This window comes from Pteronotus mesoamericanus, unplaced genomic scaffold (assembly GCF_021234165.1).
Source record: "Pteronotus mesoamericanus isolate MK-2021 breed Mesoamerican mustached bat unplaced genomic scaffold, CSHL_Meso_final contig_311, whole genome shotgun sequence".
In the NCBI taxonomy this organism is placed as follows: Eukaryota; Metazoa; Chordata; class Mammalia; order Chiroptera; family Mormoopidae; genus Pteronotus; species Pteronotus mesoamericanus.
The window spans coordinates 2,000,698-2,026,577 of record NW_026555132.1 but is presented as its reverse complement, the minus strand read 5'-3'; the positions used below and the strand labels follow the sequence as shown (position 1 = coordinate 2,026,577).

Below are 25,880 nucleotides of genomic sequence, written 5' to 3'. Positions count from 1 at the left end.
TTCATGATCCTGAACCCCTGGATCATGAGTTTCTGCGGTCCTAAGACAGCCCCCACTTGGTTCTGGGGCCACAGTGAACCCTCATCCAGGAATCACTTTGAGATGCATGGCTCCCAGGGAGCCTGCTGAGCAATCAGAACACTGGTGCCCCTGGCCGGACCGCTCCCACCCACAAGTGACAAAGGGACTGGGGCTATGCTTGTGCTGCGGGCAACTGTGGTTCAGAACCACTCTCCCTTTCTCTGAGGTGACCCGCGCACCCAGGACACTGCTCAGAGCAGTGCTGGTGAGTGTGTGGGGGGGGCCAAGTGCAGTGTCCGTAGTCAGACCGTGGGTTCCTTCCGGAACTCAGGAGTTAGCCGTCATCGATGTATTGGAGGAGAAAGATGATTCAAGGTGCTGTTGGGAGACACTGAGGTGGCACATGAGGGCACAGTAGAGAAGGGTATGAGGAGGACGGGGGAGGACGGAGGAGGCTGCAGAGGCTGAGCTGGAAGCCACTTTCTCGGGGCTACGTGGGAGCGTGGGGCGCCTCATGGCAGATTCGTGGGAAATGGGCTGGTTGACTGTATGGCGTGGTTGAGCCTGGTTCTCAGAAGACGTGCGGGAGCCGTGTGTTGGCAGGGGAATTTGGGGGCAGCATGGGCCTGAGGCAGCCCCACGGCAGCCCCACGGCACCGGCACCGAGGGCCCAGCCTCACCTACCCCGTTGCCGCACACCGGAGCAGTCCCCTCGCTGCCTGTGCGGACAGGCCTCCTCTGCTTTGCCGGCTGCTCTCCCTGGTCCGTCGTGCTCTCACCCCTCCCTCGCTAGGGCCCTTGTCCTCCCTGCACCAGCCGGGCCAGCCCAGAGCGCCTGGCGCCTCCAGAGACCCCGTGTGGACCAGGCGGCCCCTGTACAGGGGGGGACAGCGCAGCTCGAACCCTACCTGGGCCCACCAGGTGGGGCAGAGCCCATCTTTCTAAAGTGGACTAGAGCTGCTGAGATCCTCTGTCCTGCAGCCTGGGGATAGGGCATCCGGGAGCCCAGCCTCCGAGGCCAGCCCCTGGGCTGAGTCCAACCCTCCCCTCACTTCTCCAATATTCCTGCTGTAAGCTGTTACTAAACAACATGAATTTCCTGCCCCTGCTTGCCAGGGACACAGTCGTCGCACAACCTCAGGCAGGGGAATTAGTTCAGCAGCCCACAGACGGGGTGGGGGGGCGGGGGGCCAGCCGACGGCTCCCCTCTCCTGCTTTCTCCCCTCACACACGCCCGCCTGAGTCTTCCTTAGGCTCGCCTGGTGTCCTTGTCCTGGAGTGGGTGCAGAAAGCGGGGCCTGACACCCCAGTGGCTTGAGGGCTCCCTCCCGGCCCTCCTTCACTCTCCACTTAACTGCCTCCGCCCCGCCCTGCCCTTCCTCACCCTCAGAAGTGACGACAACCCTTCATGCAGCCGCAGTGTCTTTCTGTTTGTAAAACTTGCCCACATCCATCCATTTTCCTCTCTAATTCAGGACTCTGGCCCTATTGTGCACTTGGGGAAACTGAGAGCAAGAGGTGACCTTTTCAAGGTCATTCAGAGGAGTTGGGACCGTAGCTGAGTCTGTACCCTCATCTAAAGCCTCCAGTGTCTGGATGTTGCCAGGCTTCTGCAGAGGCCTCAGGCACTTTTTCTTTGGGGGGCAGAGTTTCTGGCTCCCAGGAGGCAGAGTGGTGCTGGGTGGAAGGCCCGGAGGTCAGCCTTCAGGTCGAGACGGAATGCCAGGCTGATCCCTTTTCCACTCCGTCCTCAGCCCCAAGCCTCCCCTCTCCAGGCTTCAGGGTCACAGAGCAGGTCCGCCTGAAGGAGGTCTGATGTTCCTGTGCCCCAGGTTGTGTCATCTTCCGACAGGAGTGACCAAGCTAAGCTGATCGCGACTGTGACTCTGGCGAAAGCAAGGCTCCCCCATCCCACAAAGGCAGCTGACTACGTCTCCTGCACCCCCTTCCCTTTCCTTTTTTTCCTTTTAGCTTCCTATTCCAGTCCCTCTTCTGGGGTGTCCAAAACAGTTATTCCTTTCGCCACCGTGTAAGAGACCTTTGCATCTCCAGAGTGTGGGATGGGCTCAGAGGCCCGCACGGGATCAGGAGAAGCCCTCTCCATCCCCTTCTCTCTAGCTTCTTGTTCTTCTCATGACCTTCTTCTCTTCCTCTGGCTCCTTGGGGGACTGGGGACACCGCACTGGTGGCCATTACCTCCTGGTGGCACAGACCCACCCCTCCCCCTACACATGAGCGCACTACCATTAGCCCCCCTCCAGTCTCTCAGGCCCTCAAACAGAGCTGGTGCCCCGCTCCCTGGAAGGAGCTGGAGGAGGCAGGCAAGGCCGGTGCCCCTGGTCAGCATCCTCTGCGGACAGCACCCTTCCTCCTCCTCTTTCTGGGCAGCAGAGGCCAGGTCCCCGTGGAGGAGAGGCTTCCTGGAGATTTGGGGCAGGGGCTCGGGTCTCATGGGGGTGAGAAGTGGGGAGCTGGGTGGGGGAGGGAGGTGGCCCAGCTCCTCCATCTGTGCCCGTGGCAGCCGGCCAGGCTGGGGAGTGAGGCGCTGCCTGCGGCTCTCAGGGAAATGTGATTTCCCGCGAGTGAAGCGGACTGTGCAGTGTGGAAATTGGCTCTTTTCTGAGTGAGCAGCGGCTGCTGTGGAGTCTGCGGGCTGGGCCGCGGGAAGCCACGCTGGCCCCTGGAGTGCTCTGGGAGCAGCCATGTGCTGAGAACTCATTAGGGATAAATCAAACCAGCACCAGCATGGAGCCAGCCCCCGCCCCCGCCCCCCCCTCCCGCCATGCTCCAGACTCCCACTGCCCCAACTCCTCCTCAGCCAAGCACGTCCCGTGTCAGAGAGCCCAGGCCCGTGCACCAGAGTCAGACACAAGCCACCCACAGCCCAGAAGCGAGCCTGGGGGAGAGATGTATGTATTTACAAATAAATGTTTGTTTGCTTTATGTTTGTTTGTTTTTTCTGGGCGGGGGTTGTCATTGGTGGCAATCATAACTGACAACAAAGACCTTGCTAGGAGCCGGGACTGGGAGCTCACCTTCCCGCTACCTCCTCTTTCCACCACCCTCAAACTGCCTTTGCATACTTGTCCCTGCCTCTTGGGCGCCAGAGGGGAGGCCCTAGCTGTGGGTTACATTGATCCCTCCACATCTACCCCTTGGAGAGATGAGAGGCCCAATCCACCCACCTGATCTCCAGGGACCTCACTGGCCAAACAGAAAGTGTCTGCAAGGGATGAGCTTGGTCTGAATGGAAACTCACCTCCCACCAAAGGGGAAGAGACAGGGGTCAAAAGGAAAGAACAACTCCTGGCAAAACCAGGGAGTGGGGAGTGGCTGCTCCAAGCCCATTCCAGGGCCTGAGCCGTGGGGGTCTTTGGAGCCTGTTAGTTAGTGTCACCACAGTCAGCGACTGTCATCAGGTCCTCACCTTCGTTCCCCGTCCCCCCTGCTAAAGAGCCTAGGCCTGGACCCGGCACCCTCCCCACCGACTCCTCCTGGGGGCCCTGAGTTTCCTCAGCTGTGAAATGCAAGGCTCAGGCCAGGATGGCGTTCAGCCCCAACGCTGCGACTCCACAGTCACCTGGGTCAGAGAAAGGCAATGCAGCCTCGTCTGAGTGGTTCCGGTATGAAGCCCTCCTTCTCCCAAATTCCCCAGGTAATTTTCCGCTAAACCATAGGCAAAAACCATGTTCTCATGTTTGGAATCTGGTCTCTGTTCGGGGTGGGGGTGCTGCCTCAGCTGGCTGAGCTACAGCCAGGCATCGAAAGGCTTCCAGGCCGGAGCAGACACCAGAGCTCACTGGCCACAGTTAGTCCAGGTTGGGCCAGAGAAGTCACATTCATTCATTCGGAAGTCTCTCATAAACCACCTACTATGTGCCAGGCCCTGTGATAGGCACCCAGAAGAAAACAAGATGAATCCAATTGGATTCTTCTATCCCCCACAAAAACAATAAACAAAAACAGAAACAAAAAACCCTTGGAGCTTTGAAATGAGACTTTCACGAAAGTCACTTACAGAGCACGGTGGGACAGCGATGACAGGCATGAGAGGGGTGATGTAAAATGCTGTCGGGGGTCAGGTGATATTTGCCAAGCCCCTCATGCCCCCAGGCCTTTCTCTGCCATTCTTAACTTCTCTAAGAAGCAGCCACCAGGAACCAAGTGCAGACCTAAACCTCGGGCCTGAAGTCTTTCTGGAAAAGGGCTTCCCCCCACCGTGTGTTTCCGTGTCACAGGGCGGTAGACAAAAAGATGCAAAACGTGCACTTCCTTTCCAAGCACCCTCTCCCCACACTGTAGCCCCAGGCTCGGCCTGGCCCCAGCCTGGGCGCCCAGGCAGGAGGCCGCACTGCAGGGCTAGGGCCTCTCTCAGATGGTGGGCAGGGAAAGGGAGCAGCTTTCCAGGGATGGAAGCAGACCAGAAGCTGCCTTCCCACACGACTTTGGCTGGCCCCCCTCCTCCCCACCGCCATACCCTCCTCACAAGGCTGGGACCCACCCAGCCATTTGACCGCAGGTCCAAGTTGCTGGACGGAAGAGAGGACGAGGGTCCTGGATGGACTGGGTGGACAGAGGCCCAGGAGAGGAGACCGGTACATGGAGGTGGAAACCCAACTGGCTGTGAGTTCTAGGTCTTGGCTCTTCCTCCCCATAAGCTTTGTCTCAGGGGCAGCGGCAGTTGTACCGGCCTTGGGGACAGGCCTCACCTCCCTAATCCCTTCCTCCATGTGCATTTCCTCCTGCTCTACTGGGAGGCTGGAGGGAGGGCCTGGGGACTGCCACACCACGGAGGGGCGCAGGTGCCTCCTCCTGCAGCAGCTGGCCCAGGGCGGGGGCTGGGGGTGGCCGGACCCCAGCCAGGGCTCAGGGCCCATCTGAGCATGTCTCCCACTAAGGAGGAGTTGAAGTGGGGGAGGGGAGGGCGGGGAGGTGAATAAATAATAGGAAATAAAACTTCATGAAGCAGAAAATAAAAGGCAGATTATACAGATGTGGCAATTTGAAGGATCATTGCCTCTGTCCTCTTTTTAACTGCTGCATCTGGAGTTTGGAAGCCGCTTATCCTCTCCCTCCCTCTGCCAGGTCCCCGCCTGGCTGGAGGCCCCCGCAGGGCCAAGGCACGCTTGGGGCCAGAACCTCCAATGTCTCAGCTGCTGGCATCTCCTAGTACCATGAGATACCACCAGGCCCTGGACCAGCCTGTGGGGCCGGGCAGCGGGTGAAGGGCAGCGAGAGAATGTGGCTGTGGCTGTTCATGTGAGGAAGGGGCGCGTCTCTGAGAGCAGAGTGTGGGCAAGGACGGGGTTGGTTATGCGGGGTGTGGACAGGGAAGGATGACAGAGAGAAGCCGGGGTGATCAGGAACAGAGTGAGCATTTGGGTTGGCAGGACGAGGGGTACCCCTTGCTAAGGGGGTTTGGAGGAGGCTTAGCTGGACGGAGATGTCTAGATCTCTGTGTCTTCGTGCAGGCCGCTTCTTTCTCATCTTCATCAAAATTCATTTGTTAAGCCCCAATTTGACACTCTGCCAGGTGCTGTATAAACAGACATGGTCCTTGCCCTTAAGGAATTTCCAGCCTAAGACACACACGCACTGACATTTTGTTTATCTTATTTTAAATATTAATGTATTCCCCACCTTGTTCCAGAGAGGGTCTGAGACAGCTCACAGGAAATGCATGCAGTAAATCAGTAAAATACAATTAAGAAACAAAGCACCAAGACCACAGGAAACATTCAGCGAGTGGTCTGGCTGGCCTGAGCGGCCTCAGGGGAGCTGTGTGTGGGCCTCGAGTCTCTCAGGGGCCAGGTGAGGGGGGTGCCCGGTCATTTACTGGACTTGTTTCCTGGGCAAAGGAGTCATTGCTTCTCTATGCATGTCCCTCCCAACCCTGTCCCTGTCACACCAGATAGGGACAAAGAGATGAGAGAACAGAAGCTTCTACCCGACACCAGAGGTGAGATGGAAGCTTGTCTGGCTCCAGTCTCCTCCCGTTCTGGTATGTTACCTTTCAAAGCAGTGGACGAATGGTAGTCGCAGAACCACCACTATGATCAGGGAGTCAGGAGGAGATGATGCTAAGTTCAGACTAAGGTATGATAAGTAACGTCTGACCAGAAATTGACCATTTCCACATCCTGCACGCAGTTAGAACTCCAGGCCTGAAGTTCAGAGCAGAGGTGGGGCAGAAGGCTTAGTTCCCAAAAGTTCCCCGAGGCCCTGCAGACAGCCAGACCCTGCGGAAAGGCTGAGTTCAGGGGTGGGAAGAACGAGGAAGAAAGGCAGAAAACAAACACGCACATACCACAGAAGAACCAGGAGCACATGGAGTGCCAGACACAAGGGAGGACAGAGCTTGAGGCCCAGGTCTTCCAGCCGAGGTATCGTGCCCTCGGCAGGGCCCTGGAGAAACGGCAGAGACCAGACTGCCCGGTTCCCACCCTCAGGAAGTGGCGTGGTCCTGGGAGCAGAGAGGGGAAAGGTACGGAGACGAGGGGAGGGATGTAGAGAGTTACAGACTCAGTGCGATGGAGAATGGGGAGGAGGGCTCAAGGGAGGCTCCCTGCAGGAGCTGGCACCTGGGTGTCCGTGAGCTTCTCCTCTTCCCACTCCTAGTAGGACTTGGGATTTCTCCACAGCTAGTCCCAGTCCCCATCCTTGGGGGGTTTGCCTCCACCCTACGCTGCTCCCATCTCAGAAAATGGGTTCTTATTACCTGAAACTTCTGACCCTAGTGATGGGTTCAGAAATGGGCCATGGTCCAGGGTAGGCTGTTCAGAGAAACTACTCCTGGGCTTTAGTTTGCATTCCCCAAGGAGCAGATATTCTCTGTGTGCTGGAGTTGCACCCGGGAGAGGGGGTCTTGGGAGCTGCTGGGCCATCTTGGTGTCAGGAGCCTATTCCTGCCTCCTAACCCTGAGAGATGGAGCCCAGGTTGCCCCCGAGCAAGCCTCACCTGCCCTGGGCACAGACCTTCTAGTTACTGGAGCCAGTCACTGTCCTTTCCTGCTAAAGCCCAGCTGAATTCTGTGACTTGCAGCACCCAGGCAGTTGGAGCTGCGTGCCAAGGCCCAGCCTCGAAGAGGACTCACGTGTCTGAGGGCAGAGGCCCAGCCTGAGCCCGAGCCCCACGGAGGGGCAAGTGCGTGAGACGAGGCCAGCGAGGCTGTGTGTTAACAGCTAACCTGCCCCGATTTCCTTCTGTGCCAGGCATTGTTCTCAGGTGTTTACGTGCGTAACTTCACCTCATCCTCCAAGGACTCCATGAGGTGAGCAGCGTTAATATCCCATTTTATAGAGAAGCAAATGGGAGCAGAGGAGGATAAGGAACTGGCCCCTGGGCTGACACAAGGGGCAGCTGGACTTGCTCCCAGACAGTCGACTCCAGAGCCTGTAGGTCAGACAGGCCATATGGCCGACAGGCCAAAGGTCGTTGAGAGGGGAGGAGGATAAAGGTTGAGAAGACACTGGATTTGATGGTGGAGGGTCATCAGTGGCCCCTCTCAACCTCCCTGAGAGGTGCATTTTAATGAGGGGTCGAGTGGAAGCCCGTTTGCAAGGTGTGAATGGGAGCCAGGAGACAGGTGACAGAGAGAAACAGCTAGAAAGACCACCTTTTTCTTCATGATGGTGCTTGCAAGGGGAGATAATGAAGGAGTAAAGATTAGGCCCGAGGACCCAGCCAGAACCCCTGAGGGAGACAAACTCATGGTGAGCAGAGAAGCGGGCGGGCTGTGTGGGGGCTCAGGGTCGGGGTCAGTCTGAGGAATGCGGAGAGCACTTCTCCCCCAGAGAAGGGGAGAGGGAGAGACAGGGAAAGGTGTGAGCCACGGTTCGTGGTTAGAGACACAGGCATCCAGAAGAGCTGGAGGCCAAGGTGTTGGCAGAGGGGCTGCGGGGATAGCAGGGCATTCAGGAAACCCGTAAGTGCGTACGGGGAGCACGTGGGGTTGGGAGCATGAGGGAGGAGGAGCAGATGAGTGGTTGTCACGCTGTCACAAGGTTCCAGGCTGATGTCTTCCTTTTCCCCTTTTATTTTTTATTTTGGGCCGACAGAAGTGTTGCACTAATAGCGTAGAGCATCTCCAGGCCATTTTCGCATTCTGCCAGTTGGCCTCGTGCACTCACGTCATCTTGTCGTCTTAAAGCAAAGCTCCCGAAGGTTGTCTCCATGCACTGAGTGGGTCCCTCCACTGCTGGAAACTCCTGGGCTTCATGGGAAGTCCCTTGTGATCCGGCCTCAGTCCCCCTTACACTGCGCTTTCCTCAAGCCACCTTCCCCCACCCTTCTCTTTCCAACCCGACACACCCCACTTGTCTCTGTCGGACTCTGAGACCCCCAAAAAGGACCCAGACCGAGGCCTTAGTGACATTTTATTCTTCCCTGGCAAACAGCAGACAAATGAGGTCATGAGCAGAAAGCCAGACATAACAGAGATGCGGAGATACGAGGAAGAGTTTATGTCAGGGTTCCCACCTGAGTCGCGACAGCTCAGGGCCCCGGAGCCTGAGCTCCCCTGGATGGGAAGGAGGAACCGATGACGTTCTCCCACCAGCCTATGGAGCCCGAGCTCCTCTCTAAGACCCTGTGCCCTCCCCTCCTGCTAAGATGGACCAACCCACGGCCCGTGGGAAAGGAGAGGGTGAGGCAGGGAGATCAGACGTAGGTCTGTGGGTTTGACCTGCCCCACACCCAGGATTGGGGTTGTTTTCACTTTTGTAGGTCACCTGGGACAATTCTGTAGGAAGCTCTAGGCTGTCCCCATAAGACTCCAGATATTTTTTTCCCTCTCATCTGCAGAACGATGTCAGAGTTCCTACCCTTTGTGTGGTAGAGATGTGTCTGGATGTGGGAGACCTGGCCTGGGCCACTCCTGGTTCTGGCTGTGGAGGGACAGATTGACTCCCTGCTATCAGTGAGCCTCTGCTGCAGCAGACACCTGGGCCCAGGAGCCAGGAAAATGCAATCCTGCCTCCCAGTGGCCACCTGCCATAACTGCAGCCCAACAACCCGGTCTCCACCCCTCTGGCAGCGCTGGCCCGGGGCCTGGGCCCCATCTCCCGGCTCCGCAGGCCTCACGTGCTGAGGTGAAAGGGAGGTGTCAGAGCAAAGAAGCATCAAGTCTTACACACGCGCAGACAAACCTCTGCCTTTTATTCTGGTTTTAGAAATAAGGATACATGTTCAGTGAGGTCAAATAACTCATCCGAGGCCATCTAGCTTAAGTGTCAGTCCTTGGTCAAGTCATGTCCACCTGACACCAGACTCCACCTCACGAAACAACTGACCTCTCCCGTGCTGTCGCCCGCAGTGCACCTCAGAGTTGCTCAGGGGCCTCGGGAGTGCATGGCTCCATCCGGAAACTAAACCTACTGAATCCGGATCCCTGCGCACAGGTAGGAAGGTGTCTTCAGCTCACCTTCACAGCAAATGATTGCTTCTATGCCAACAGCTTGGAACCAAAAGGCAGAATTGTCACCTCTAGGGAAGGGAAGGACATGTTCAATCATTTCTGAGTTCCTTAACACTGGCCCATGAATTGGTCAGTATGACTTGGGAAATGAACGAACAAGTGAGTGGGTGAGGTCCCCCCCCAGTGTGATAGTAACTATGTGACTCCCACACACAAACACACAGAGCTCTACCCACATATGCTTATACACGTGCAGACACACATACACACTTGCAGACATTCATATGCCCACAGGGCAGAGGGGATACAGCCTGACAAACTCCAGGTGGTCCCAGCTGCCCAGAGCTGCCCAACCCTCCCCTCCTCATACACTCATGCACAACTCTTTCTTCACTGACCGGTATTTATTGCACACCCATTGGGTGCATAGCTCAGCCCCAGGCCCTGGTCAGACACCGCTGACCCCCAAGGGCCAGCCCCACATGGGGGAGCTGCAGGCCCCAGGGCTCATTACAAGCATGGACATGGACAGGAGAAGGAGGCCCAGCAGGGAGGCTGGAGAGGCAGTGCGTCAGCCAGCAGGCAGCAGGCGGGCAGCAGAGAGGCCCCCCTTGGCGGCAGCCTGTGGGCACACTTGGCTGAACAGAGACAATGGTGGCTGCCCCTCCTTCCCACAGGCACAGCTTCAGGTCCCTGAGTGTCCGGAATCCCCACCCACCCAAAGAACAGGCTCAGCTGGGACCAGCCAGAGGGCAGCTCAAGGGGACTTCTCAGGGAGGGCGGGGGTGCAGAGGGGGCCTGGCGGCCCTGGGGAATGGAGCTTTAAGGGATGGGGTGTGTGGGAGGGGGTCTAGTCCTCCACGCAACCCTCCAGCCCTCCTCAGCTGCAGCTCCTGCCAAGAGAGCCCCACGGGGATGGGTCACCAGCTCTTACCCTCAGGCTGCCCAGGGGTCTGAACCTCTTTCCTGGCCCTGGGGACACAAAGGCCCCCTGTCCAGGGCTCTCCTGGCGCCCCCACTGCTTTTGGGCCATTGGCCCTGCTCTGCTGATTGGCAGTTGGGCGAGGGAGGCGGGACGCTCTCGGTTGCCCTGGCGCAGGGCCCACTGCAGGGAAGGGGAGACAAAGGCGCAGACCCCAGAGTCAGCCTCCCTGAACCCTGACCCCTGTGTGCCTGAAGGCTGCCACCTACTGGGGCAGGGCCAGAGTGACCCTGCCCCCTCAGTCACAGGAGACTGGCTGGGGCCTTCCAGGGCCTCTCCTAGTAAGTCACCTGATTCCCAAGGCAAGGCCACGCCCAGGACATAACCTCCCAGAGGCCTCTGTTGCCCTAGGCTCCCTCTAGGGACGCTCAGGGCCCATCGTGCTCTGATTCTGGAACAGGTGCTGAGATGCCCCAGGCCCAGGAAACGTGGCCACTCTGGATTTTGAGGAGTGGAGAATGACATGGGACAAACTCTGGGGGTGAAGCCAAATATTTGGCCTCCCTCCTCCCTCAGGGGTGGCCAGGGACTGGGGCAGCAAAGGGCCTGCCATAGCGGGGGCGGGCAGAGCAGTACTGGCAAAGCTCAGAGAGGGAGATGGGCTGTCCCCAGCAGGGAAGGGAGGGGCCTCGCCCCCTGTCACAGGGCTACTGAAATGGGCTCCCCAGAGAGTTTTGTCCCATATCCACCCCAGAGCAGGGGCCAAAGTCTGCTTCATAGCTGATGGCGGTTCCGCTTGGGGATAATCTTCCGGTAGGTTCTGCGCTCTGAGATGTTGCGTTTCACCTTGGCTGTGGTGGGGGCCTCGTCCTGGTGCAGAGATGGGCTTGAGTGGGACTTCTTCAGGCTGGGCTTGGGTTCCTGGGTGCCTCCAGCTTCCCTCCCCAACTGCTCCTCCCACTGGTCCAGGTCATCTGAGGAGCAGTGCAGACGGGTCACCAGCAGCTGCACGTACATCTCATAGCGGGTTTTCTGCAACATACAGGCACCCCCACCTTAGCACCATCTGGCTTCAGCGGGGGAGGAGGCTGGAACCATGAATGACAGACAGTTCACAAGTGTATAATGTTTCAGCGATAAAAACTTCAGCGGAAAAAGGGCTGGATCGACAGTTAACGTCTATATTTTACCTGCAACCAGTGTTATCTGGACAGCAGTATAGTAACACTGATGAGCCAAGCCCTTTTTTAACAGCCAATACCATGTAGTGCTCCAAATAACATCTCCTAGATTCTGAAAGATCTGTGACCTACCAAGCAGGCCTGAGATCTATACAGCACCGCACACAAACAGCCCGTGTCTGTACTGAACCCTCGTTGAGCCTGAACAGCATTTTAACGATGGACATTTAGAAGAGTGTGATGCTAATGGCCCTCATCTGCTCAACACTCCTAAGGCCTCTGTAACTAGAACCTCCAGTCATGGTTCCCAGTTTGCTCAGTGCTTTCCCACCCTCCATCCCATGAGGTCGTCATCCCAGCCTGGGAGGTTGGGTGGGGCACACATCACTGTCCCTAATTATAAAGAAAGAAATGAAGCCTCTGGAGGGCCAGTGGCTGCTAAAGATCCTGCTGGTCAATGGTAGGGAGGGGCTGGCATTGTGCAAGCAGACCTAGGTCCTGTCGGCCACCCCTGGGGCCCCCGCGAGGTAGTGTGCTCACAGCCATGGGAACAACAACAAGCCAGAGAGACGATCAGGCAGAGAGAGGGGACCACAGGGGCCCAGTGGTACAGCCAGCAGGAGACACTGACGCTAGCTTCTCTGGTTTCTGCCTTTGGATCACCTCTAACCTGTCTGCTGTCACACTTGCCCCTCACCTGCCTTTGCTGCTTAGGTTCTAGAATGTGCACTGACATCAGGCCAAGGCAGAATATGGGTAGGGGGTGGGGGTGGGGGTTAAAACATTTCAGATTGATTATAGAGTTAATAAAGTTCATTCCTTACTTAAAACCATAAATGACCGGAGTAACATGTACATTTGCCAGGTTTGGACAAGTTATTTGATCTCTCCATGCCTCGGTTCCCTCATCTATAAAATGAGGATCATAGTCCCTACTGCATAGCTGTTAGTAATTTAATAAGATAATCCACACAAGCAATACATTAGCTCCACAAATACAGACTATAATCAGGTAGGTATTAGGAGAAATAATTCATACCGCATACATTTTTTCCTTCAACTTAGGAAAAGCCAAATATACTTTTAGGAAAAAAATTATAAAAATAATGTCCCTAATAGTGTTTCAGACAAGCGGCTGGTCTGTAGTCCCAGAACACGAGGGCACACACTGCGCAAGCACGAAGGTACACTCACTGCACAGGAGCCTCTCCTCCTCCAGGAGAGGCTGCAGTGCCGGACGCAACCACGAGGGGGCGGGCGTGAGCCGATGTCTCACCTCGTGCTCCAGGTACTCCTTCCGCAAGCGGTATTCCTCCAGCTCCCGGCCGCGACCCCGCCGCTCAGGTAAGTTCCTCTGCAGATCCAGCAGGTCGTCGGAGGCGGCGTCCAGACAGTTCTCGTGGGATCGGTGCTGCTCCTCCTAGCAGCAGGAGGCGATGGGGGAAGCATTCCCGAACTCTCCCTCCTTCCAGGTCCTAGTGCAGAGCCCACCCCACCTACCCCGTTCCAGAGCCAGATATGCAGCCTCATCCCCCTCCCGGATCCAGGTGTGCAGCAGCCCCTCCCCCTTCCCAAGCCAGGTGCGCAGCCCGGCGCTCCCTTCATTTCCGCTCTAGTCCGTGCACTCCGTTCCCCACGTTGTCCCCGTCCCTCCCCGCGGCCGTACCAGGGAGCTCTGGGCGGGGCCCGCGGGCAGGATGGGCCGCACAAAGCGGCGCTGGGAGCCCACGGCTGCCGGGAACGGCGGCGCGGAGTGGACGGCGGCGGCTAGGTTGATTCGCGCAATCCAAGAGCTCATCTCCTTGGCGGTGCTGAGGGCAGAGAGATCGAGTGGGTCCTGTAGCCTCTCCCGCCCACACCTCCTGTGTGCTCACAGCAGTCCAGCAGCTCAGGGCTCAGAGCCTCAAAGCCAGAAGCCCTGCAACTAGCAGAATGGTTGACCTCTGCTGGTGGTTTCTCATTCATCAAAGAGGGAGATCCGGGAAGGCAACAGATTATACATCAAATTCCAAAAAGATCATAATGTTAGTGACTTCCTAGAACCCTCTGTTCAGAACCGGGAGGCAGCTCTAGTCTTATAAGGAATAGACGCAAAAACACATTGGCAAAGAGGGCCATGGGCAGCGGGACAGGGAAACAGAGTGTGCAGCCTGAGACCCCTTCCAACTGTGCTAAGGTTTGCTGGTCAAGATACCAGCTCCCATCAGGGCAGCCACCAGAGGCGACCACGGCTCAGGGACAGGAAGCTGGGGCCCTTCTGCTTGTCATCCACCCCAGACTCACGGTGCCTGGAAGAGGTAGAGGCGCCAGTCAGCAGTTCGCAGCTGGAAGACGTGTGGCTTCTTGGTGTAGTGGGTGGCTGGCGTGGCCAGCGAGTGGTGCACCCCTACAGGCTCGTCCACCATTTGCCCCACCAAACTCTCCCCCTCGGCGCCATGGTCCTCTCCCTGCCACAGGGCACAGCGGCTCAGAAAAGGGGTTTTCACAAGCTGTCCACCATTCCAAACATTCTGGGCCATTCCCTGTCCTCCTCTGCCCACCCCCCGGACCCATCAGGGTGTGGGGACCCTTCCTACCTTCAGGAAGTAGAGGACCATCCCTCGAAGCAAAGTGTGGAACATCTTCCAGCCACGCTTGCCCCATGGTGCTGCTCGAGAAGCAGAACACAGGTGGGTGGGGGCACCCCACCCAGACACACCCAGGCCGCCACTCCTCACCCCTCATACCAGCTCCAGTCCCCCCACCCCCGCAGGTGCACATAAGCAGGCAGAAGCACACACACACACACACACACCCCCACAGTCATAAACAGGCACATACCCATGTCACACACAGGCAGTCACACATGGAAACCAAAACAGATTAGAACTACTGACAAACAACAACAAATTTGACATTCAGACAAACATCACCTCTCCAGACACACCCACCCGCGCAAGCACAGCCCCAACTCAGACATTTTTCTGGTCCCTACAAGATGCTCTTCAGGAACCCTCTGAGAGAGGCACAGAGCTCAAGCCCTTGGGCAAGAGAGGACCTGCTCCCCTGGGTGCCCCCAGCCTTGCACAGGGCCTGTGGAATGCTAGTTCCCTGGCTAGTGCCCATCGAATCCCGGATTCCTGCTCTGGTACGTTGCTGCCCTGCTCTAAAGCTCCAGCCATCTGCGAAAGATGCCCAAATGCAGAACTGGGCAATTTTGCTCCAAATGCATCTCCCACCATTCTCTTTCACACACCCCATGTTTGGAACAAACTATGCCTGTTCCTTTCTCAGGGAGAGGGTGCCCTCCGCCCAACTTCAAGTACCCAGACCCTCCAAGGTTCAGCTCGGATATCATCATTCCCCAGGAGCTTTAACCCTCCTGTCTCCCACATCCCGCCCAAAACAAAACTCCACAGCTTGCCCTCCTCCACATCCCATCCTTGATCTGGCCCTCCCTGCACCTCTCAGATACTGACATGCCTGTCTGATTTCTACGTTAGCCCAGAGCTTTGGGAGCAGGAACATTAGGTCCTTTTTGTGTCTTACACAGCATGCCCACACAGTCTCTGTCAAGGAAGGAACATGGGCTGCCTGTCCTCAACCTGTGCACCTGTCAGCACGTGTCCCCGAGCAGAGCCACTCCGCGCACCCCCCACACACAGAGGCCCCGCGCAGTGGCAGACACCCACTCTTCTTGCCGTCCACGTCGTGATGCATCTTTCGAGCCAGGATGCCCTGCTTGTAGGTGGGCACCGTGGGGTCCTGGGCCAGCTGGAGGAAGGGGTTGTTCATCTTGCCAACTAGGGGTGATGGCTGGGCCTTCTCAGGCCTGGCTGTGTCTTCTTCGTCCCTGAACAGAGAGAATCAGGTGGAGGTGCTGACTGGGCAGAGGCTACTGGGAAGCACCCGCTGCCTCAGCACCCCTCCCGTTTCTCTCTCACTGGGGAGCCACACCTCAGGACACACCAAAAGGAGTCCTTCAAAGCCAACCCACCAGTTCCTGTCATCCCCAAATCCCACGCTTCTTGCTCCTCCAGGTGTCAACTGGGCCCATCCACCCTCTGAGACTGGCCCAGGCCCTGAACTTGTCCCTCTTTCAGGTGGGCCGAGGGTAGAGGTAGGAGAAGGGAAGGTGCTTTCACTTACACAGCCCACTCAAGCTTCTCACTTCGGATGGACCAGTACAGGGCCTGGAACAGAGGCACACAGGTGGCAAGGTAGCCATGGGCTGCGAGGCCCAAACTGCATCGGACAGAGGTAGGGTGGGGGCGTGCTGCGGCCTGTCTCTCCCACCCCCAGCACAGCTGCCCTCCTTCCTTAAATGGGAAGGAGCTCAGCTGGCGCGCACACGTGTGCACATACACACATGCACAGCCACTTATGGAGCATTCACCACGTGCTGGACATTGTGCTAGAAACTGGAGACGAGGTGACCACAGCTGTCCTAGTCCCTGCCTGAGCTCGGTGAGGCCTGGACTTGTTCTCTCCAAGGGAAATGAATCATCCTCATGCCATCCTGCCCAGAAGGAGCTGGTAGAGCAGGACTCCCTGACTGATAGGGCCAATAACTGCAGTGAACGAATAAGTGAGGTGCCAAACTTTGAAATGATGTAATGAAGATGCATGCAGATGCATCCTGTCAGCTTTGTATAGCCCTGGGCACACCTACAGGTGCCTGGTACATAGTAAGCGTTCAATAAATGTTCCCTGACTAGACAGAGGAACAAATGCTGTAACTGCTGACAAAGAGCACGCTGTGTGCCAGGTCCTGTGCTGAGCACCTGACAACCTTTATGTCTTGATAAGAACAACACTGTAAGTGGTTCTACCTCAAGAGGAATCTGGGCTGGCCACGGGTTAAGTTATCCAAGACAAGAATTCAAACCCTGGAGCAGCTGGCTCCTGGCCCTAGACTTTTTCTTCTCGATGTTGTGCCTTTGCTCACTCACAGAACCGAAAACCAGCACTCAGATCTCCCAGGTCCAGGAATCACCGGCAAGCTCAGTGACCATCTGGGGGCCCCCACCACAGAAGTCTGGTTCAGTAGGTCCAGGGTGGGGGTTGGGAATTTGCATAAGCTAACAAATCCCACAGTGACACTTCGGTCCCTTCAGGCCCTGTCCTCTGGAGGATATATGGGCAGAGCCAGGCCTGAGCTCAGCAACCCCCTTGGGAAGAGGAACCAGGCTCCAGGCCCCAAGCAGGGAGCCATTCCATGAGCAGCCCCTTGTACCACACCTTCAGCAGTTCCTTGGGGAAGTTTCCACCATCCTGCAGACCGTTCAGGTTGGTAATGAATTCCTGGCAGCTCATGCTCTTCCCAATGTTCTGTGGCCATGGAGAGAAGTGGGACAGCTGGTACCACCACCCACCCCCGCCCCGCCAATAGGATAACGCCCAGCCAGCCACACTGGAACCTCCTCCAGTTCCCCAGGGCCTTCCCTGGCCCCATCCCAGGCCTCTGGTCTCAACTCCCCTCTTCTAGCCCCCGTCCTGGCCCCTGCCTCAGGTCCCACAGGTGCTCTGCCCAGTCACTCACCGGTCCATGCAGGTCTGTGTTCAGAAGCATGATGGCACAGGTCAAGGTGTGTATGGAATCTGCCTCAGAGAGAGGTGAGAGGAGAAAAAGCACTGGAACCGAACTCTACTTTTCCTCTACCCACACTGGGCGGTGACCTCCAAATACTTCTGGTTCTCCATAGCCTCCTAAACACATTCCCACCAGCTGCCACCCAGGGAATTCCCAAGCAGGCCCGGGGACATGCCATGCCGCCCTCCCCGGTGCTCCAGAGTCCCCTGCCCTCCTACCCACTGAGGAGAAGAGCCCGGGGTTGCAGTGATGAAAGCGTCTGGAGAACTGGTAGAGGACTCGCTCTCGCTCCTGGGTCTCCCCACTGAGAACCAGGGCCTGGAGGAAGCTCCTGGAGGAGGGCCAGAATCAGGACAGGGCCCAGGCTGGACGGCCCATAGGCCCCAGGGCTCGGGCCTGATTCCAGCCCCGGCCATCCCTCCTCCCCAGGGAGAGCCCAAGGTGTTACCGGAGGGCACGGTCTAGGCTCTGGCCACCAAACTGGAAGAACGTCAGGTACTCCTGAGCCACAGCCCTGCTGAAGTCATCACTGTGGAGGGAAGTGAAGATAAAGTCCGGGCCGGGGCCTCGGCAGGAGGCCACAAGCACAGAGGGAACCCAGGGCCTGCACACATCCTGGGACCTGAGAAGTAGGGCTGGGGGCCCTGAGCAAGGCAAAGCCCAGCCAGGCAGACCTGGGGACCAGAGAGGGCAAGAGGCAGCCAGGGTGTGACCTGTACTGGCACCCCACCTCCTGCTGGGCGGGAGGGACCGTGTAGTCGGGACAGGGAGGCAAAGTGGCTGGTCCAGTGGCTCTGAGCTGGGTCAAGAGTGTGGCGAAGCGAAGACACCGGTGTGACAGAGGAAGAGATAGGCATGGAGAGGGTACAGGGAGGGGGTACAACCAGGAACGATGGGGTCAGAGGTCAGCAGTGGGCTGGAGGGACCCAGGGATGGGTAGGGGCGGCCAGTGGAGCAAGCCTGTCCTGCCTCACCCTAGAGCCTCTTCGCTCAGGCTCAGGGCCCCTTACTTCTTTCGCAGGTGTGCAGCGACTTCGGACTTCCGGAAACCCTCCAGGCGATAGAGGCGGGAGGCCAGGTCCCAGGCCAGCTGGCTGGTCCTGATGCCGTTAGCCAGCTTGTCTGCGGCCTGTGGCCTCTGGCCTTCCTCTGGGGACTTCACTTGGGGCACGGGGTCCTCAGGAAGCCTGAAAAGTCCATCAGTGTCCTCAGACTCTTGGAGTGCCTGTCCCCCTCCCCACCCTCCAGCTCCGGCTTCACTGCTAGACCTGGAACCAAAAAAGGTGCTTGGATGAGGCCAGAACAGGAAGCTAGCCTGGCTTGAGGACTGGCGAAGCCTGGGGAGTTGGGTGGTTTTGTCTCTCCCTGGTACTGTGGTAAAGAAAGGTTTTACCCTGGGAGATGGGACGGTGACCTGTTATGAGTAAGCGCAGGCCGGCAACCCCCACAGACTCAGAGTGACACTCAGAACCTCAGAAGTCACCACGTCCCATCTGTACCCGACTCTTGTGTTTCCCCTGCAATATCACAACCCAGTACGGGGTATCCTCGTTCTCTGAATGCTCATTATCCAGGTTCCCACAGTGAGGGATTGCGCAGGGAAGCAGAACTCATCATTATATGAAAATTTCCTGATAAACTATATCCTCTTTGGCCCAAATGGGTTAGTGTCTTCACTGTTAACTTCTCACAGCATCCAGAGGCTTAGACACGCCCAACAGGGTGGGGCAAACATAATGGAAACCAACTGAACAGTAAAATTACAAATCTTGCCAAAAAAACCCCTAGGACTTCATGAAGTCAGTGATGCAGGAAAACTCCAGGAATCACACAGAGAGGAGTCAGGAGAGTTAGGTCAGTGAACAACTGAAGAGCAGGAAATAAAAATGACATACTTGTCCCATCTAAAGAGAACTATTTGGATAGTCAGCTGACAAAGCCCTAAAATACTTTTACAAAAATGACCTTGTCAATTAGTGTCATTCCTAAAATGATGTCTAGACAGAGTGACACTTTGCAAATATAAATTGCCATGGGATTGTATGCTTTAAATGATTGAATTGTATCTTAATAGAGCTGTTCATAAAATAAAAATAAGTAAACAAAATAAAATAAACCTCTTTGACCTCACTGTGAAAGTCAGGTGTGAATGAAAGACATCTCTTGGGCCAGCAGGCTTGGGCCAGGAAAATTAAACCTCTTATATTTTGTTAAACATTAGATTAAATAAACTTATTTATGGAATGCTTAGTATCACTTGCCAAGAAAAGTGATTAAACTTTTCGTTATTTTCTACAAAGTGTGGTTCTCATTTTAGATGGATTTATTAATTTTCTTTTGGGCTGAAGTAACTTTAAATTTGGTACGACGAGCCCTCTCTGTTTAGCTACTGAGAGACCCCTCAGTCACCCAGCTGCTGAGGCCCTCCAGGGACGGCAGTTTCCCAGATGCACGAGGGGCCTGGCTCTTTGATCCCCACAGTGATGGGTTCTGTAGCCACCCCTTGGGACACGGAGATGGGAGTGGAGTTGACCCTGCAGTCAGTGCAACTCCAGGTCCTTGACCCGAACGGTCATTGGTCTCTTCAGCACGACCCCTTGTTAGCGAACCGGGGGAACAAAGTCTTTTGCTGAGTGGAGACCCCAGGGGCTGATGTCTTTACGCAGCCTCCAGAGGGGCAGAACTAGGCTGGTTTCCCACGTGGCTTGTTCTCGTCTCCGGCCACAGTTCTGGGGATACTCGATCCTGCTCTGGACCCCAAACCCATTCCCTTGGTCCCACTCAAACCTGGGGTGGGTACTCTGGCTTTTCCTGAGATCTGAGCTAGCTCCCTGGGCCCAGGCCCTTGGACGAGTTTCTCCCAGACGCCTCCTCTAACTCAAAGCCTGTGTAAAACCACATCACATGCTCTGACCTCCCACGCCCCAAACCTTCCTAGCGCAACTCCCATCTCTCTGGGCACATGGCCTTGGTCAGGTTTCCTGGACACTGACCCTGCCTCTCCTGCTGTCCAACCTTGGACAGGTCTCCTGGGGCCCTGATTCAACACACTCAAATCCTCCCCATGTGTATGACTGTTGCTCTTTGGTTTCTGGTGCATTCACACCCTCCTGTCTTCCTCCAAACCCTGCTTGTGCCTGGGCATATAACCCTGGCTTAGCTGACATTAGTGTGTCAAACGCCGGGATGCACTCCTCACGCTCCCAGACCGGGGCACTCCTACTTAACCAGTCCCACACTTACCCCCCTGAAGAAGTCAGGTGAACATCGGGCTGCACAGCTCTGGAGTCTGCGGCGGCAGCAGGGCCCTCGCACTTCACTTCCTCCCCTGGGCCTGGGGCCTCTCTGGCCTCCTCTCTCTCCACAGAACTTGGCTTTGTGCTATCTGTCTCCAGGAGTGAAGGATAGGAAGTCTCTAATGTCCACGTGGGGAAGACGCTGCTGGTGTGGCAGCTCTGGGGCTGAGGGCTGCCCTCCCGGGAGGACACAGGGCTGGGCCGGGGGCCGCTGGGGCCTCTGCTGTCAGGCTCGGGGCTGCTGGGCTCCGGTGACGAGTCTGGGCCCCACCAGGGGCCAGAGGCCAGGGTACAGGGAGCAGATTCCTGGGGACACTCGGCATCTCTATTGTCTGAGAAAGAGCAGGAGTGAGGTGACAGAGGGGCGAGCAGAGCAGCAGGCTAAGGGCCAAGGGGCCTGGCAGAGCCAGGACAGCCCTCTGCCTCCTCCCCAGGCTCCCTCCCTGGGGCTCCTCCCTGCAGCTGCGTGGCACGTCCTGTCCCTCCTTTGGGCCGTGGCCTCCCACATGCAGAGGCAGAGGGCACGGGGCTCCCAGGACTCCAGCCCCAGGGCTCAGGACTGATTAACCACTAAGATCCAGGCATCAAAAATGCTGGATCTCCTGTCCATTTCTTCATTTACTCTATGAGATGAGTACTTAAAACCCACGGTCCTGGGGATGTCACTGAGGCAGCAGCAGGATTTAACCCCAAGTCTGTCTGGCTCCAACATGGTACAGGAGGACCCTTATGACACCCATGGATCCAAGAATGACCTTGGTCCCACTCTGGATGCCAAAGCCTCCCACCACCCAATTTCCCCGACCCCAGACTGGGTCTCACCTCTGTCCTGGGAGATAAGAGGCACCCGGGGCCAGGAAGGACGCTGTTCGGTCTGCCAGTCCTCAGGACTAGACAGGGCCTGTGGAGAGGCACAGGAGATCCGGGAGCCCTGGAGGCCCTGAGAGGCACAGGAAGAGTCCAGGCGGGGAGATGGGGAAGGAGGGGGAGGGGAGAGTGACCATGAGTTACAGAGCTCCTCCCTCCTTGCTGTCCTCCCACCCAGCCTGGGCCCCGCGTTCAGAGGAGGAACCCTGGATGGGAGAAGACCTACATACATCTCAGGAGCGCTGGTACTAAGCCCTGGAAACCACTGGGTTCACATTCCACCTTTACAGATGGAGAAGGTGAGGCACAGCGAGGGGGAGTTACTTGCCGAAGGTTGCACTGGAAAGGCGGCAGGGCTGGGATCACATCTGATATATCCTGCTTCCCAGGTCAATGCTTTGTCCACACAGCATGCTGCAGGATCAAGACTGGTCGCCAGAGAAGCCTTAGGGAAGAAAAGGAGAGGAGTGGCTTGACCCGGGGGAACAGTTCCCAGAGCTTTCCCAAACCCCATGTGGCCTCCAGGGCCCCAGGCCCCTGTCCACTGACTTCTAGTCTTCCCTGCCCTTCGCCCTCCCTCCATGGTCCCCCTGGGCGGCCCTGCCTCCTGTAGCACCAGCCCTAGGAGGGGCTGTGTTATAGGGAGGCACTGGGCAGGGTCTGCCATCCCAGGGGGGAGCACACGGCAAGCCCCGAGGACGAGTTCAGGGCTCCCAGACTTTCCTCTGATGACCCCTGGGGCCCTAGAGCCAGCAGGCCCGCCCACACTGGGACCCCAGCCTGTGGGGGAGGGGCAACACTCAGCAGTCCCTCTGCTCTCTGGGTAACAGGTCTCCACTGCTCTCTGGGATCGAGAGATTAGAGTCGCAGCCCTGCTCTGCCATTTGAAGTCTCCTTATCTCTTCAGCAAAGGCCTCCCTTGGAAAACTGTGCTCCCTATTGTCTCACACACTTGTCCTCAGAACTTGTCTTAGTTGTTATCAAGGACCTCTGCCTTTGTCATATGGGCTTGATCTACTGATACTGGGCAGGGAGGAGGAACGAAAGATGGTGAGCTAAAAGTAACAAAATGCTGAAATCTCTAAGAAAAGAGAGGACAGGACTCTAACAGAACTGTCCTGCCAGGGTCAGAGGTCCCCCTTGGCAGCTGACCTCTGCAGTTACAGTTAGGAATGTGCTGGAGGGGGGAGGGCTAGAGTCTGAGAATGGCCGGGAACAGGCTGCAACTGGAGGAGCTGCTGTTTGGGCAGTGTGTTCAGACGCCACCCTCAGAGCTGGCGCGGTGGAGACACGGGATGTAACAACCATCACGGTTGAGTGACATCATGGCACCAGTAAAATTTCCTATAATTCTAAAGGCCACACTGATCCTGCCTTCCTGTTATGTTACTCTAGGCGCTGGCATCTGGAGCCCTGTGGCGGCAGAGTAAGGCCTGTCCTCCTGAGTCCCCACACGCAGCTCTGGGCTGGTTCGGTTCCCAGGGCCCAGCTTACCTCACTCTCGCCCAGGCCAGGAGGTGCTGCTGGAGCCGGGTGGGTGGTGTCCAGCGCAGCCCGGGAGGAGGAGTGCGGTTTGTAGGTGGGCACAGGGAACGGAGGGGTGGTGTGCCCGCTGGAATCATCCATGCTGTCCCCCGAGTCTGGCTCATCTCCCAGTCCCCCTGGCACCCTGCCTCCTGGAAGAGGAGGCTCCAGGGTCTGTGGGCTCTCAGGCTTCCCATCAGCGCAGGAGTCTGGGCACCGCCAGGAAAAGTGCTTTCTGGGAGCACCAGTGTCTGAGCAAGGGCTCCCCAGGAAGAGGGGGTTATCAAAGAACGTGCTCTCCTCCTCAGCACCCCACTCTGGGGAGGAGCCTGGTGTCTCCTTCCCTGGCCGCCCGGAGGCCTGGTTCTCTCCCTCAGGTCTATGGCAGTCTTCCCCAGAGGCCTCCTGCGTGGGTGGGCTGGGGTGGAGGCCTGAGTCCAGGGGGCTGGCCAGGCTGGAGGAGAAAGGGGGGCAGTCCGCAGGGGCCCTGGGGATGCAGGACCTCAGGCCGGCCCTGAGCTCCTCAGTCTTCTCCAGCTCCTCCTCCAGGTCCAGGACACACATCTGGGCCTGCAGGATGCCCGCCCAGAACACCACTTGGGTCGACGTGCTCTGGCTCTGCTGTGGACCCCTCTGGGGAGACGGGCTCCCCAGGCCCTGGGGCTCTGCACCAGGGCCTGGGGGGGCAGCATCTTGCCTCATGGAATCAGGAGGGTCAGATGGCCAGGGCTGTTCCGGGAGAGGTTTGGGTGGGTCCAGATGGCTGCTTGTTTCCCTGGGGTGCACTCCTGGGTGGGGCTGCAGATTGTCTCCCAAATAGGTGTTGAGAACTTCCATGGGTTCGGGGTGTTCAGAGAGTCTTTCGTCACCCATCATCCACAGGGAGCAAGTGTGTGGGAGCCCCCAGAAGTGTCCACTTTCACAATCTCATTGTGTGGATTAGGGGGAATGCTGGCCACGGGGGCAACGGGAATCCACTCTGCCCTGGAAGTGCCCAAAGCAAATGCAGGTCAGCAAAGGGCTTCCAGCTCCTGTCTAATGAGTCAGGTGTGTGGGAGTCCCTGTCATGTGCATGGCCCCGGCTGGCACGCACTGCCCTCCACGGCGATGTGCTACAGGAGGGCACCGTGTATGCCCTCTGACCCTACCATCTCGGCCACTTGCTCCAAAGACACCCATCTGTGGGCTGAAGGTGGCCCGAGTAGCTTAACTGAAAAAAAAAAATGGACTGGCCGAATCAGACCCTCCTCTCGGGGATCTAGACTGGACAAGGGGGAGGGGGTTGGAAACAGAAGATGGAAATGTCTCAAAACAGCATGAAATCAGTGGCAAGCCAAAAACAACACATAAACCAAAGCAGGTGGCAGCCAGAGACACAGACTAGAGTCAAAAAGGATTGAACAGAATCTCTCATGGAAAAAGCAGCCACCTCCTCAACACACCTTATGTCACTCCTCAAGGTTTGTCTTTGGGGCCTGCATCTTTTGCAAGACTGGCCAGCTGGTCCTCGCTTACAGCTGTTCGGCTTGGCCAATTGGAAGCAGGTCCAGGCACACACTAAGCTTTAAGCTGGGCCTGGTCTTCTGGAGAGTGGGTGCTTCCTGCTGAGGAGGGGGAGGCTGGGGACATGCGGCCACATCCGCCTGGGCTACATCACACCTGCTCAGAGCTGCCCTGCGCATCTGCCACACTAGCCACACTGGCCACACCAGCTCTGGAGCTTGGGGTAGGGCCTTATCTGCTGCAGCCTATCTTGCAGGGCAGTAGAGGGAAGGGCTGCTTCTTCAGAACAACTGATTAGTTTTGCTCTCCTGGCCACTGTGAAACGCGTAACTGGACTGTCTCTGCCTTGTACTGACTCTCAGGAAGTGTGAGATTAAGCAGACAGGCCCCTGGGACACGCCGTTCCAGTATGGAATGCACTTCTGGCTTCATCGCATCTTCTCTTATGTTCCTTTTGCCTCAAACCCCTCACTCTTATATTTCTATCTTGAAGATTATGTGTGCTTGTAATTTGTATTGAAATATTTGGTGGAATAGGCATATAAATACAAATATATGCTCACAACCTGCAAATGTATGTGACTCACCCACTTGATGTCCCACCTTACACGCCCTAAAAATGGGAGCCCAGAGCTGGAAAACCAAGGTCAGATGGGGTCCTACTGTGGCAGGCCCCCTAGAACCCACAGTTTGGGCTGTGCCTCTTGTAGGAGGGTGCCCGAGGGAGATGAAACAGGACCCCCGCGAATTTCAGTTTCTTATTCCTCCTGAAACCATCCTTCCTCAAAACCCAACCACCTTCAAAAATAGCATTCGTTTCTGGGTTTCCGCCTCTCCCTCTGTCCCAACCACACACTCCCCACTTTTAGCAAGAATATGTAATTGCAGGATGATGGCCTCAGGATTCTGAAGTTTTAGCCTCAGGAAAAGCCCCCATCCAGCCTCAGGGCCCATTTATTGCTGGGTTCTCAGTCACCCCCTGTCCCCCAATAAGCTGTCACCTCCCATTTCTCATTCTCCATTGTGTATCTGGTGCTCTGAATCAAACTCATTGGAACTGGCTTTGCCTTTCCCTTGTCTCCTGGGCATCTCCCAATCTTTTAGCTCAGCCTTCAGTGGTCATTCCAGGCCTTTCTCTCCACCTCACAACCCTCCCTCAAGCTACCGGCTGAGGAGTCACATGGGTTGCTCCCTAGGCCCTGGCTACCCTGCTCCCCAAGCAGTGATCCATTTTCTGCTCTCTGTCCTCTCCCAGTGAGAGACCTGCTGTGATCTTATTTCCAAGGGGTAGGAGGAGTGAGCCTCAGGACCCACAGTCTGGACTCTGGACTCCCTCCCTGGGCCCACCTGGTGGGAAGTGACTAAGAGGGAGCAGGAGGTGAAGTAGCCCCGCTGCAGCCTTCTGGGCACCAGAAACTCTACAACTCATGTAGGGGAGGGGGCGGGCAGAGGGGAAGAGAAGAGAGAAAACACCTGGTTTACAGGGGCCTGAACACAGGTATCCCCAGCATCTTTCCCAAACCCCCGGGCCCCTCCCTCCCTTCTGAGGCCTATTTGTGTGAGCTGTCCCCTCCCGGG

The 25,880-nt window shown here is 56.9% G+C and overlaps 1 protein-coding gene across 1 annotated transcript; it reads right to left on the bottom strand.

Moving 5' to 3' along the window:
- Positions 1–11,096: 11,096 nt before the first annotated feature.
- On the bottom strand, positions 11,097–23,706 carry PSD4 (pleckstrin and Sec7 domain containing 4). The gene is made up of 16 exons (XM_054575542.1): positions 22,770–23,706; positions 21,604–21,720; positions 21,231–21,309; positions 20,356–20,740; positions 18,123–18,299; positions 17,561–17,641; positions 17,331–17,443; positions 17,062–17,120; positions 16,761–16,850; positions 15,669–15,712; positions 15,212–15,372; positions 14,117–14,187; positions 13,824–13,987; positions 13,207–13,351; positions 12,817–12,960; positions 11,097–11,391 (listed from the first exon to the last, which is right to left on the bottom strand). Exons 1-16 carry the CDS (start codon positions 23,673–23,675, stop codon positions 11,134–11,136), a joined length of 2,994 nt encoding a protein of 997 aa, XP_054431517.1. The 5' UTR covers positions 23,676–23,706; the 3' UTR covers positions 11,097–11,133.
- Positions 23,707–25,880: the final 2,174 nt, after the last annotated feature.

What these genes read in the sequence shown, in the direction of transcription:
- PSD4 (XM_054575542.1), bottom strand. Translation starts at nt 23,675, where the DNA reads ATGATGGGTGACGAAAGACTCTCTGAACACCCCGAACCCATGGAAGTT. An exon ending in CTGGCCTGGGCGAGAGTGAG is followed by an intron (nt 21,721 to 22,769) that starts GTAAGCTGGGCC and finishes TTCTTCCCTAAG; the next exon opens with GCTTCTCTGGCGACCAGTCT. An exon ending in GAGAAGCTTGAGTGGGCTGT is followed by an intron (nt 15,373 to 15,668) that starts GTAAGTGAAAGC and finishes CTCTCTGTTCAG; the next exon opens with GGACGAAGAAGACACAGCCA.